The sequence below is a fragment of the Chenopodium quinoa genome, unplaced genomic scaffold (assembly GCF_001683475.1).
Source record: "Chenopodium quinoa cultivar QQ74 unplaced genomic scaffold, ASM168347v1, whole genome shotgun sequence".
Classification (NCBI taxonomy): domain Eukaryota; kingdom Viridiplantae; phylum Streptophyta; class Magnoliopsida; order Caryophyllales; family Amaranthaceae; genus Chenopodium; species Chenopodium quinoa.
In genome coordinates this window covers 2013320-2026553 of record NW_018745000.1, presented here as the reverse complement: position 1 = coordinate 2026553, position 13234 = coordinate 2013320, and the positions used below count along the sequence as shown (strand labels likewise).

The window sequence follows — 13234 nt, the reverse complement described above, 5'->3', positions numbered from 1 at the left end:
TAGAATCGAACCCATGGCCATTTAAAAACCAATCTAAACTTTAAACATACATTTGCAAACGATTGAGTCTCGGCCTAAAACATAACAGACTACTACAACTCTCATTATAGATCTGTTTTATGTCCCATATGTCGGCGTAGAATTATTGTCAATCAAACTCAGTCGCTTGACATTGTTAGTCGAGGTATCAAGCCCAACTTCCAACTTTTAGCATACCCTTTTGTATTCGTGAATTAATTTATTAATTTTCATATGATATTTTATCTTTAATATTTTTTTTCCATTGTATACTTGTAACAAGATTATACCCGTACACATAATGCATACATTTGGACTAGTTTATATAAGCCAAGGGGTGGGTAATGGAGTCCCCTTGGTAAAGCTTCCATTGTTCTATACTTCTATTTTGCTGGCAACTTTTTGACTTTTAAATTTGCCGATGTATTTGTATAATTATTATTAACTAAAATTAATAAGAAGTTAATATGCATGGATCCAAACATAACAAGACTTTAATTTTTTTTTTTTTATTATTATTTTTTTAAAATGTAATGTCTACTACAAGCAAAATTAAATTTAGTTTTTAAAGAAAAGAAAATAGATAATAAAAAACATAGTTTCAAACATATATAACTACAAAGAAAGATCAAAATAATAATAATAAAAAAATAAAAAATAAAAATAAAAAAGGCATATTGCTTCAAAGTGCATGCGCGCACGTTTATATTCAACAGGCTGTAGGCTTGAAACTCCAACAGGAAGAAGGAAATCAAGAGGAAACAGCCTTCTGCCGACCAGCAGTTTCTGTTCCCTCTTGATTTCTTCCTTCGATTTTGCCACTTCCACAACACCTCATATCCTATCAACAATTTCAATACTCAAACAAATCAACAACAAACGAAAATCAAAAACTCAATATCACCAATCATAATATCATATTTGATCATCCGGTGACTCAAACCAGCTCGATAGTCTTCACAATAATGAAGCAGCTATGGAAGAGAGCATCGGGTATAATTAAGGATCGAAACAGCATTATAATGGCAAGCCTATCGAGGAAAACGAGGCACAGGCATCCTGATCTAGAGGCAGCATTGATCAGAGCAACAAGTCATGATGATTCTTGTGTGGATTACCAGAATGCTCAGAGGGTGTTCATGTGGGTCAGGACCTCACCATCTCATTTGATCATTTTTCTGTGGGCTTTAACACGCCGGTTGGAACGTACACTTGACTGGATTGTGGCTCTTAAGTCTCTGATCCTCCTCCATGGAGTCCTCTGCACCAAGGCTCCTGGCACACAGAAGATTGGACGGCTTCCCTTTGATCTGTCGGGGTTTCAGGATGGGTATATTCGTGATGGACCTCTTCGTGGGGCTTGCAGTTCATTTGTTCAGGCTTACTTCTTGTTCTCAGACCTTAAGTCTGTCACGCAGTCAGCAGAGTTGCAGGATGAGATGGCATTCCCAGTGATTGTAGAGAAGAAAGATGGAATAAGGATGCAACTGGAAAGGGTGAAGCGGTGGCAGGATCTGCTTGAAGCAGTACTACATGTCAGGCCATATGGGGGCATCAGGATGACAGATGAAGTGGTGTTCCTCGAGGCTATGGATTGTATGGTTATTGAGGTTTTTGAATTGTATAGTAAGATTTGTGATGGAATCGCCAAGGCTCTAGTGAAAATTTACTCTAATCGGATGGGAAAAGTGGAAGCTTCAATGGCCCTGGATGTAGTACATAGAACCAACAAACAAGGAGAAGACTTGTCTGATTATTTTGAGTTTTGCCAAATAATTGGGGTGCTTCATGCAACTGAATGTCCACAAATCCAGCAAATCCTAGAGGACGACTTATTAGAACTTGAGAAAATTATTAATGGAAATGGGGTCTCGCCTTCAGAAGATGATCATGAAGAAAAAGGTTCTTACAATCAGGAGTATCCTGGTACAGGTACAGCAACAATAGTGTGTGTTAGTGAGAGAAAAGATATTGATCAAATGGAAAGAGATAAGCCATCCTTGAAGACAGTAATTACAGATAAATGGGAGGTATTTGACGAAGATATCAGCCAAGCTAAGAATGGAGGTGGAGCATGGATGGATCCGTTTGCTGCTTCTTCTATTGTCCCACAGGCAACTCAGTCCAACCCCTTTATTGATTATGAAGGTAAACCTTCCCAATATGTACTTTGCTTGTTGTAGACTTCTAAATGCTTGAAATCTCTTCTTGTTCCAGGTTATCTACCATATGACCGCTTTTTCCTTAAAGTTTGCCTGGCTAATAGGGTTTTCAAATAGTGAAGGTTCTATTGGTATTTCAAAACATTCTGTAAATCACTCGCAATCATACACTTTTTGATGATAAAAGTTTGTTAGCAAAATCATTCACAATTGTACACCTATAATCAATCACAATTAGATACACACTCTGTAAATTACATATTCATCTACAGCATTTGAACTTTCAATGTGCAAATCTAGCAACTACTTGTACTAGTTCAAATAGAGAAATCAGCTCTATTGACAGTGGCTTAGTGCAGCCAATAAGAAGAAAGTATATACATCATATATATCAGTCATCAGTTGATACTATGAATTAGTAGAGATGTGAATGTGTGATGCGTAAAGCACTAAGGGGATCCTTAGCATAGAGAAAAAGGTCACTTTTTTCAATTGTTGATTTCATAAAGAGTACCCTGTATCACAAAATAACATTAAAATAAAAAATAAATAAAAAAAAAAATTTAAATTAAGGTTTTTATTATTTTGGGGTTTACTGCTCAGCTCAGATTCGAGCTGTGTTCCCATAAATGTCTTAATCGCCAATGAAATATAGTGCTTGTATATCATCTTTACAATTCAAAAAATGAAGTTCATTGTGAAGCTTATAAGCCAGGAGTTCATTCTTTTTCAATGAGCAGAGGGAAGTGTTCTTTGATGTTCCTTTTCTCATTGGATTTCACGAGGCCTTGCCATGAACAACACACAGTAAGAAAGTTTACTCACCAAGTAATTTTGAGATAAGTGTACAGCTCACTTGCCAAAAGTACAAAAGTGTGGATTTCTGGCTTCAGCCTCAGAAAAAGATATTCTTGAAGCAACACAAAGTAAAAACTTGAACAAAAGTAAATACACATGCATGTGTTCAGAAAATGTTAGTATAATTCTGAGCACTAAGTATAGTATAAAACTATAGACCGAATCAACTATATAAGGTGAGTTAGATGTGTTACAGTATAAAGCAGGAAAAGTGGCAAGATATAGATGTCAGGGATAAAAATTTAACTGTTGCAATTCAAAATGCATGGATATCTCAATTCAAGTTCAAGATTGCTTAGTATCTTACACATCTTGTCCATGTATGGGTGTGAAAAATCTCCTGAAACAAAACTTATTGATTCATTTTTTAACTCAATCCAACTACATCCAGGCGTTTTCTTTACTCCTTGATCAGCCATAATCTTCCTTACCGTCTCAGATTTTTTCCACTGTCCACTAGCGCAATACAAATTTGACATTAAAACATAACTCATCTCATCAAGAGGCTTGGTTATAATCAAATCATCCCCAATTTCTTTTGCTAACAGTATGTCTAAGGTCATGGAACATGCTCCTAACATTGTTTCAGATGACTTTCCCTTGAGAACTTTTACTCCCTTAGCTAATGATCTAGCTTCTGTTAAATATCCACCACGTCCAAGCAAATCCAATATACATGCTACATGATGCATTTCATGAGATAGGCCATAAACTGATGACATAGAATCCAGAAAACATTGAGCATCCTCAACAAGACCAGCATGGCTGCAAGTCATTAGTAAGCCAATGAATGTCACAACATCTGGTCTATTCCCTTGTGCCAACATTTCTTCATAAAGCTGCAGGGCTTGGTTGGCCCGTCCATGCAACCCATATGCAAACAACATTGTGTTCCACGACACTAAATCTTTGCTGACGACATCACCAAATGCTCTACTTGCTCCTAGTAAGTCTCCACATTTAGCATACATATTAACCAAACCATTCCCTACATATACAGAGGCACGGAAACCATGCCGTATCAAGCATCCGTGTATCATCAAACCATGCCCAAGTAAAGCCAAACCAGAACATGCAAGGAAGAATGCACCAAACGCTAACTCGTCAGGGTTAACAGAAGCTCTCAACATATGAACAAACAGCCAAATAGCTTCTGATTCCTGTCCATTTCTAGCATATCCAGCAACCATCGATGTCCAGGAAACAACATTCTTTTCTGGCATCTGCTGAAACAAAATCCATGCTTCATGGGTATTCCCCATTTTCATATGAGCATCAATGACAGAATTCCAGGAAACCTGATTCCAGCAGTCCATGGACTTAAGGGCCTTGCTAACATCATCTCGAGATTCTGACTCAGTATAAAAGGTTAAAATTGAGTTTTGCACTTCAACAGAAGTATACCATCCGCTTTTAGTCACAAAAGCATGGATCATGAGTCCAAAGTTGGTTTCCTCCCTTCCAACACACGAGTTTACGAGGGCACTCAAAGTCCATTGATCAGGACATCCGCCATCTTCTCTCATTTGTCTAAACAAGTTCAAACACGACTCACAGTCTCCATGCCGCGCATGACCTGCAATCATTATGTTCCAAGATATTTCAACCCTTTCCGGCATACGGATGAATACTTCTGCAGCAACACCTAAAAGACCAGCATTTGTATAGGAATACAGAAGTGAGCACCATGACACTACATTCGGCAGTTGCATCTCCTCGAACACTTTCTCAGAACTGTAAGGAATCATACACTTTCCATACATATCAATAAGAGCATTGCGAACAGGAAGTGAATTCTGACACCCAGAAATAACAACTATACCATGAATTGCAGAACCATATTTCACATCTCCTGCACCAGAACAAGCACTTAGAGTAGCAGTAAATGTGAAATGATCAGGCTTTGTATTAGCAATTCTCATCTTCCGAAACAGCGAAAACACTTCTGGGTAAATACCCAGATGAGAATAAGATGTGAGCATCGCATTCCAAGCAACTGTATCTCTTATAGGCATTTCGTCGAACATCTTGCGAGCAGACACTATTTGTCCTGCTTTTACAGTTGCCAGAATTATTGATGTGGTTTTGAACAAATTTGAAGACATAATATATATTGAAGCTCTGTTAAATTCAAAGAACAAACCCAAATTCTTCACCTTTTCTGAAATCGGAGGAAACAGCTTTGTTCATTGATAGTGTGGCACACCAGTTTGCTAACTTTGGCAAATTTCAATTGACTAGTTGTTGGAGCACCCGCAACACGGGCGCCCCCCGATTTTATAAAATTGAACGGAAAGTATAAACCACGTTTTTTTTCTTTCTTTTTTTTTTTTTTTTTAATCAAAAGAGCGGTATTAAATGTAGATGTAAGTTTAAATATGTCAGCTGAAAAACTTTTAAAATAATAATGTTGGTGTGTTTAATATAGTGTGCATTGGCAAAATTATTAATAGGTTAATTAAGCGTGGTTAAATCTCGTAATGCCAATACGTAATACCTAATGTAACCATTTAATTAATTAAAGTTGAGGAAATTTGTTTAAAAGATAATCTTTGTTTTAAACAAAAAATAATACATGACTAATTTTTTTTGGAGAAATGATTGTTTTGATAATTGCGTTAATAAACTTAATATATAAAATGTGTATTCATTCCAAAAATATTAGATAAATAGTTACAATATTTAATAGGTTACATTTGTTTAATTTAGAGTAAATTATCATTTTTGTTGGCGGTATTTAATATCCCATTTCGGAAACCTTGATTAATTTTGTCTACTATTCTACTTTTTTTTGTTGATCAAAATCACCGATATTTAGTGTGAATGGACAACCATGCCCTTAGTACTTCACCATTATATCCCTTCTTGCCACCAATCACAAACATCTTGACAGCACCACTTGACATCAATTATGTACAACAAGATTTCTGTAGAAACATTTGGCATCAATTAAGTGACGTATAGACATGTCCCCATACCCGTGTTCAAATATCGGACAAATTTCTCGTGTCTTAAAATTTTGGAATTTGCTGGATCAGACACTTGGACATGTCTGTATGTCCGACACCTGTTCCCGATTCCATGTAACTTGCTGGATATGGATCGATTTTTTTTTTTTGAAAAAATCATCTGTTTTAGTAAAAAAAAAATTAAAAAAAAAGCAATTACATTAAAAACTCTTAAACAAGAGGTGTATTCCATGGTTAGATTATTGCAACTGCATGCGTGCTACCCCAAGTTATCGCAATTTTTTTATCGCAATTAATGACAAAATTGATTTCATTTAAGTATCTTGATTATAGTTAGATAAGTACAAGGACTAATTTGTATTTCGCAAAAATATGTACATGATACACTACTTTTGTTAGACGCTTCAAAGATTCAACCCTTGATTAGGTTAGCCTTGAATACAAAGAAATGGTAACACCTAATTCCTTAAACAACATTTAAACAATCATCAGCGGCTTTATAGTTAGACGCTGAAGAGCTTCTTTGTCATTCCGAAGATTAATACCGGTCCTCATTCTTCTTCAAAGTTTCTGCTAGCCAATCTACCATTCTCTGCAGTAGCAATTACAAAAATTGTATCATTTCACTGCACAATAATAAAGAACCTATTCCTTGTTCCTACCTCATTGAAGTCGTAGCCTCCTAAATGAGTGTCACCTGATGTAGATAACACCTCGAAAACTCCGTCTCCAACCTCAAGAACTACAAAAAGCAGAAAGAGTTGCAATGTAAGATAATCTGATGTACTGCATCAAAAAGTAGACTAATGTAGAATGCAGATAAATACATAGAATTTCTCACAATTGGAGCCTTTCTTTCTAAAGAACTCACCTGAAACATCAAAAGTATCACCTCCAAGATCGAAAACCAAAATCGTCTCGTTATTCTTCTTCTCAAACCCATATGCTAATGAAGCAACAGTAGGGAAGCATTCAATCTACCCCATTAAATAAATCCAACAATTTAGCATTCTAAAGAGTGTAAATTCACTTAAGGGAAGCATTTCATGATCAACCGATGCACATAATCTGCAACGGGATTTCATTTTTTTTCCAGGTGGCTGGTTGTTTGCATGAGAGCTATTCAATTAAGCATTTTAATCTAAAGAGTGTAAGCTTTGCAAATCTCTCCCCAGCCTCGACCATCATACTTGACCAATGTCTTTCTTCTGCTAATTTAATCATCATTATTATCACTGAGCTCAAATAAAGAACCTCATCACCTTACTCAAGTATGGCTGAAATAATTTAATAAAGCAACTTAAATCTATTAGGAAATTAAAGGGATACATCTAGCTCGAGTATATTTTAATTAATTATGAAAAAAGAGAATTCATACCTTGATAGAGCTCACTAAAGGGATCGGAGAATGGCTAACATAGCTCTTAACAGAGGTCATGTCTTCCTGTTTGCAGCTAAAGACTGCTGCTAGGTGACAAGGGAATAAACGCGTCGTCAATTGTCTATCCCTAGATCAAATACAATTTATACGACCTAAACAAACCTAATACGAGTATAAGGCAAGCATAGGGGTCGAACCACAGAGAACGAATAAACACCACCAAATGTTATCGACAATTAAGCTAGTCCGGAATAAGAGATAAATAAACTAAAGTCTAAAGATGCTAAAATAAGAAATAAAACATTAAGGGAAATGGTTTAGGTATAACATTCACTTAAATATAAACAAAGGCATAGAAATTGAATTAATTATGAACTAAACATGCTCGAATATCGAAACAAAGGATCCAATCTAGCCGCCTTACGGGGTCAATTGGTTTCTCCTAACATAGCCTCTATGTTTCCACATTAGAACCGTATACTAGGAGGTACTATTAAATAACAATCGATAGTAATAAACCTTAACTAAGTCAACTTCCGTTTCTTGTTAGCAAATATTCACCTTTAATTAACCAACAATGTGCACTTGCAAGAAGATTAAAGAATATCAAGAAAATAAAGACTTTAATCACAAATAAATCAATTCTAAACCCTAGAACATGCTCAAGATCCAACTACACCACAATCATCCCCTTAATGGGAAAATTACTCACTAATCATGCTAATAACAAGATTAATTAACAAATAATCAAGAATAAACATGATTAACAAGCAATACCAACAACTAAAATAATAATTAAAATAGAGGAGAGAGATTTAGAGATTCTCATTGATTGAATGTGAAAATCTACAAACAAGATGATCAATCTTCTTCTTCAATATCCAAGCTCAACAATGGTGAAACCCTCACTTTCTCTCTCTAAATTACTCTAATCCTAATCTAAACCTAGAGAGTAGCTCTCTTAAAAACTACTTAGAGAATAGAATAGATGATAATTGTTTTTCCTCCCCTTCTAATTACCCTAAAAATGGGTATATATACAAAGCTAATAAAAAAATACTAAGTAAATAAAAGAAAGTAAAAAGGAAAAAATAAAATAAGAAACTCAATATAAAAATAAAAGAAAGAAATAAGAAAAAGGGAAAAGAAAAGAAAGAAATAAAAAATAAAAGAAAAATTAAATATTAAAAACAAAATCAATTCCTACAAAACAACCGGACTCCAATCTTCTTGTTCGACTTTTCTTGGCTGCTTGAACTTCATCACCACTGTACACCATCATCACCGCACATCATAATCACAAATCGAAGATCAACGGCCATCACCAAGCTTCAATTGTTTGATCTCATTAAATATCATGTGCGAGGCTCGTGAAGTGGTTCGGTCGAACCATGGGTTTGTGTGGCCGAACTACGGGGTTGGTTCGGTCGAATCATGGGTGTGTTCGACCACACCTATTCAATTTAGACAACTTCAAAAGTTTCTGACTATTTTGGCACTTCGACCGAACTCCTATGCGGTTTGCCCGAACCCGATTAATTTGCGATTGCTCTGATTTTTGCCGTTGCTTATGCGAATTGGTGGTTTCATGACTGATTGTTGCAGGTGGACGGTGGTGCAGGGGTTGTTTTTGTGGGTTGCGGTGTGGCTGGGTTGTTGTTGCGGCTGCTGTGGTTGATTGTGGTGGAGATGGAGCAGGGGAATTGGTTGCGGATTGTTTAGTGGTTGATTGGAGGCAGCAACGGTGGCGATGGTTGTTGGGTAGGTGGTGATTGCTGTTGTTGGGGTGCGTGGATTAGTTTGGTGGTGTGGTGAAGGTTGTAGGTGGAGCTGGGGTTGCGGGGGTGATTGGTGGTGTTGGTTGATGCGTGAGTGAAGGAATTGAAGGTGCGGTTGTGGTGGCTGTTGAGGCTGGTTTTGGTTGGTGGCAGCGTGGGAGTTGGTGGCTGGTGAGTGGTGTTTTCGGGGACTAATGGGTTGGTGTGAAATGGTGGTGGCACTATGGTGATTTTGGTGGTAGGTTGCTGCCAAGGGAGTTGTTAGGTGGGTGAAATTGGTGGGTGATGGTGGTGGTGGTTGCAGCTCGCGTTGGTGATTCGTTGTGGCTGGAGTTTGACTTTTGACATGAATTCGGAAACCAAACTCACTTGACTTAAAACCCGAACACCTACACACAAAACCGAGGAAAGGGATTGGGACAAAGAATAAAATAAAATAAATAAAATAGAAAATAAAAGAAACAATACTAAACTAATAAAAATAAAATAAAACTATACAAGTAAATAAAATAAAATAACAAAATAAACTTAAAACTAATAAAAACTATGAAAGTAACAAAGAAAAGGAACGAAATAAAATAAATCGAAAGCAAATAAAATATGAAAATAAACTAGAAACTAATTAAATAAAGAAATTAAATTAAAACATAATAAAACTAAGAAATAAACTAGAAACTTTATTAAAAAGAAAACAAGAGAATAAAAGGGAAAATAAAGGAAAATAATCACGAAAATGACTCTAAAACTACTCCCTAAGAGTGACATAAATTCACTCATCACTAGGGGATCCCCAGTGTCACAATAGTAGATTCAATAATAATGGGCTCTTCTTGCATTATTTTTGATGTTGCATGCATGTGTGATAGGTGGTTCATTCGTAAAAATTAATAGTCCTCCATGTTCTACTTCAAAAGACGCATCTTGTCCATGAAGTTAACAACCTGAAATGAATGACAACAAAGAAAAAAAAATTGAATATAACTCATACTCTCACAGTACTAACTGCTAACTATCATATAACTAATGTAAGGATAAATTAGGGATAACCGTTTATGATTTTTTTTCTAGGATATCGTAAGACCAAGACCTGTAGAAGCGTATAGGAGGACAATATAGCAAATCTAATGTATACCATTCGAGCCAAGAATACATATCAATAATACCCAACTACAATATAACCTCAAGGCAAGAACTCCAATTTGAACAGTCTGAAATAATTTTACTTTTAAAAAAGGAATGTGAATTTTTCGAAGATTTTACATGTCAAACTAATTTATATAGCTTTCTGATTTTATTTAACATTCCCTAGATTCCTCCCTTCTCACTCTCCATTTACATGTATCTCGGTATCTTGACAATTCTACTCTCATGATCTATAGTTTAGCTCTTACAAGAAAAGCAATTAAGGTTTCTGGCAATTCATGATCCATTAACACTTCCATATGCATATTCCTGGGGTTGACTGAGCATTTTTCAATATCAAAGGGTCATGCTTGAATATTATTAGATGTGAGATGAAGTGTGTTTCTGAATGATGTTGTTATATCTTGAATTACCTGTGGGGTGCGGCATATTTTTGTTATAATACTCAACTCATAAATAGTTGGATGCCAGCTGAGATGCTAGTCTTTCAGTCAGCTACTCGATAATTTGTTAGTATATTCAACAATAAATGTCTTTTCGGAAGCATGTTTTACTTCCTACAGCCTATATTCAGATAAACTTATCCTACAGACCTACAAATAAATGAAGAATGTCAGTCTCACAGCTCATATACCTGCAAAGCAATGTACAGAAGACCAAATGAACATTCGAACACTTGAATTTAAGAGAAACTCATAAGCTACTGAAATCACTTATTTGGTGATATGTGATCTTATATTGCAATTATCAAATAACACATTATCTTAGTTGAATTATGAAAATACATAGTGAGCTGAAAGGGAGCTATTGATAAGTACACAAATCTTGTTAAAATACAAGTTTTGACAGGGATAATAGTGTTCTTTGAGTTGTATTCTTACTATAGATTGTTCTGTAGATGATGATCATTCTCTCTCTAATTATCTCTTTGGTTGTTTCAGGTATTTTTTCACCAACCAATTTCTCAGTACATTGTATGACAACCATAATCGTCATTTTCTTTTATCTTTATAATAATACAGTACACGACTCATAATGTAATAAATTATAAAATCACTCATGTAATCAATCAATACTTCACCATTATAACTATTTTCCAATCTCCCTCTACCCCTTCCATTTCCTCATCCGATTCCTATGCCTTACTCCCACTTGCTCTATATTCTTCACTCCCTTTCACTGTTCAATTTATGTTCATGAAAATTTAGTTCGTCCCACTTGCTCCCTCACTGTAGGAGTTTATAGGTACTACGCAGCGGAAATAATATGAATCATATACAATTAAGTACCAATCCCAAGAATGACATGCATAACACACAAGATACATAATCATACCTTTGACGCGTGAATTCCACAAAGCTATTCGACAGGCAAATCAGGGAGAGAATAGAGCCCCAAGCGTTGCTCCTCTACTTAGTCCACGAGATTCGAACGAGCCGTCTACCAATACTAGATTGGTCGAGTGATTGAGGAAAACCGTGATCACCACCTTTATGGACAACCGACCACCGCACAAACCACCACCACCACGAGACACCACCGTGCGCCGAGGAGGAGGAGAGAGCCGTGTGAGAGAGGACTATGAGAGGGGTTGGGCGGGGCTATGGCCTAGGCGTCTGGCAGTTAACCCCAAACTCTTGGGTTAACATCCTTAGATATGTCGCCGCGTGCGAGATTAAGAGTCTGAATCCTGGTTGGGAAGTTTTTGCACACATGCACTACCTTAGCCGCAGCCTAGGTGGTTGAAGGGCGTGGTACACTCTGACCACATACCTAAAATATCAAATGACCTTGGAAAAGGTGTCCAAGTATGACAACTGGAAACAACAGTTCTATTTGCTGTCTGTCCCCACCCGGTATGAAAATTGGGAACTTCACCGGTATAATAAGAAACCTGACCTTCTCCCCTTGATTCTGGAGGAAGACTAAAAGAAATCATAGAATCAAAGTTTTTTGAACTTGAAACAGAGAATCTCTCAACCGGGGACGTAATAAAGGTTCCAACGAATTGGATACCTATGTGTGCATGGGTGAGAGATGAGACGTTCTTGTCCTCTGCGGATTAAGTACAATGTTCTCAAAGCGTACGTCTACTGCAAATCTGGCAATTTTCCATTTGTACTATTGCTCTGTCTAACTCGTTATATTATTGAACTAAGTTTATTTGTTTATTTTTTGCAAAAGAGGCTTTAAGGATGCTCCCCGAAGACAAGACCCCTAAACGGTCATCCACCCAAATCCGCAAGGATCTGGCAGAGGCTAAAGCGGCTGAAATAAAAGCTAAGGTAATAACCCGCCTGGCCCTTTGCTTCGACATTCACTAAAGAAGATTTCCCGGATGTATGTTTGATAAGCAGTTTCATTTGCACGGTGGAGAGGTTCCCAGATCCCTCTACAAGCTCTTCAAGCGGGGACGAGACAACACTGCCTCCACCCTTGCTAAGTCTTTGAAGACTTCGCCCGCTGTAGGCGTCGCTCGAAGTGCGCCTACGTTAAAAGCATGTGTGAATATGCTCGGCACTCATAGGAAGTGGGAATTGACATAATACGATTAGGGACAAATAAAGTAGGGAGCCGCCAACAAGTTTTTAAGGAACTTGTAAACCGTTCACGGATCATAAAAGACAACCACGAATAAGGGACAACGAAGGCAACAACAATTGACCCGTGAAGGTTACACCCCATTCATAATCCATGAGATTACTAACTCCATATGGTTCGAAACCACGAAAGGAGGATCGGGGGTGATGGTACGAAGTGAGTCAGGGAGTCACAATCGCCCATATTGGCCTCTACTCGATTCTTATAGTGAAAAGTGATTCCTGCGATCTCAAAGGCATATAAACAAAGATTCAATTCGCTCCAAACTATTATTTAACTAAATTGGTTCAAAATTAATGCACACATAATTCTAAAAATTTGGTG

General features: G+C 36.8%; 2 protein-coding genes across 2 annotated transcripts; one reads left to right on the top strand and one right to left on the bottom strand.

Annotated features, from left to right (window-relative positions):
* The first annotated feature begins 628 nt into the window (after window positions 1–628).
* Window positions 629–2858, top strand: LOC110707423 (putative clathrin assembly protein At1g25240). Its single transcript, XM_021885446.1, has one exon. The coding sequence runs from the start codon at window positions 984–986 to the stop codon at window positions 2199–2201; it is 1218 nt and encodes a 405-aa protein (XP_021741138.1). The 5' UTR covers window positions 629–983; the 3' UTR covers window positions 2202–2858.
* A 422-nt stretch (window positions 2859–3280) lies between these two features.
* On the bottom strand, window positions 3281–5143 carry LOC110707474 (pentatricopeptide repeat-containing protein At2g36980, mitochondrial-like). Its single transcript, XM_021885485.1, has one exon. It carries the CDS (start codon window positions 5141–5143, stop codon window positions 3281–3283), a length of 1863 nt encoding a protein of 620 aa, XP_021741177.1.
* Window positions 5144–13234: the final 8091 nt, after the last annotated feature.

Excerpts from the sequence above, each read along its gene's own strand:
- LOC110707423 (XM_021885446.1), top strand. The coding sequence starts at position 984 with ATGAAGCAGCTATGGAAGAGAGCATCGGGTATAATTAAGGATCGAAAC.
- LOC110707474 (XM_021885485.1), bottom strand. The coding sequence starts at position 5,143 with ATGTCTTCAAATTTGTTCAAAACCACATCAATAATTCTGGCAACTGTA.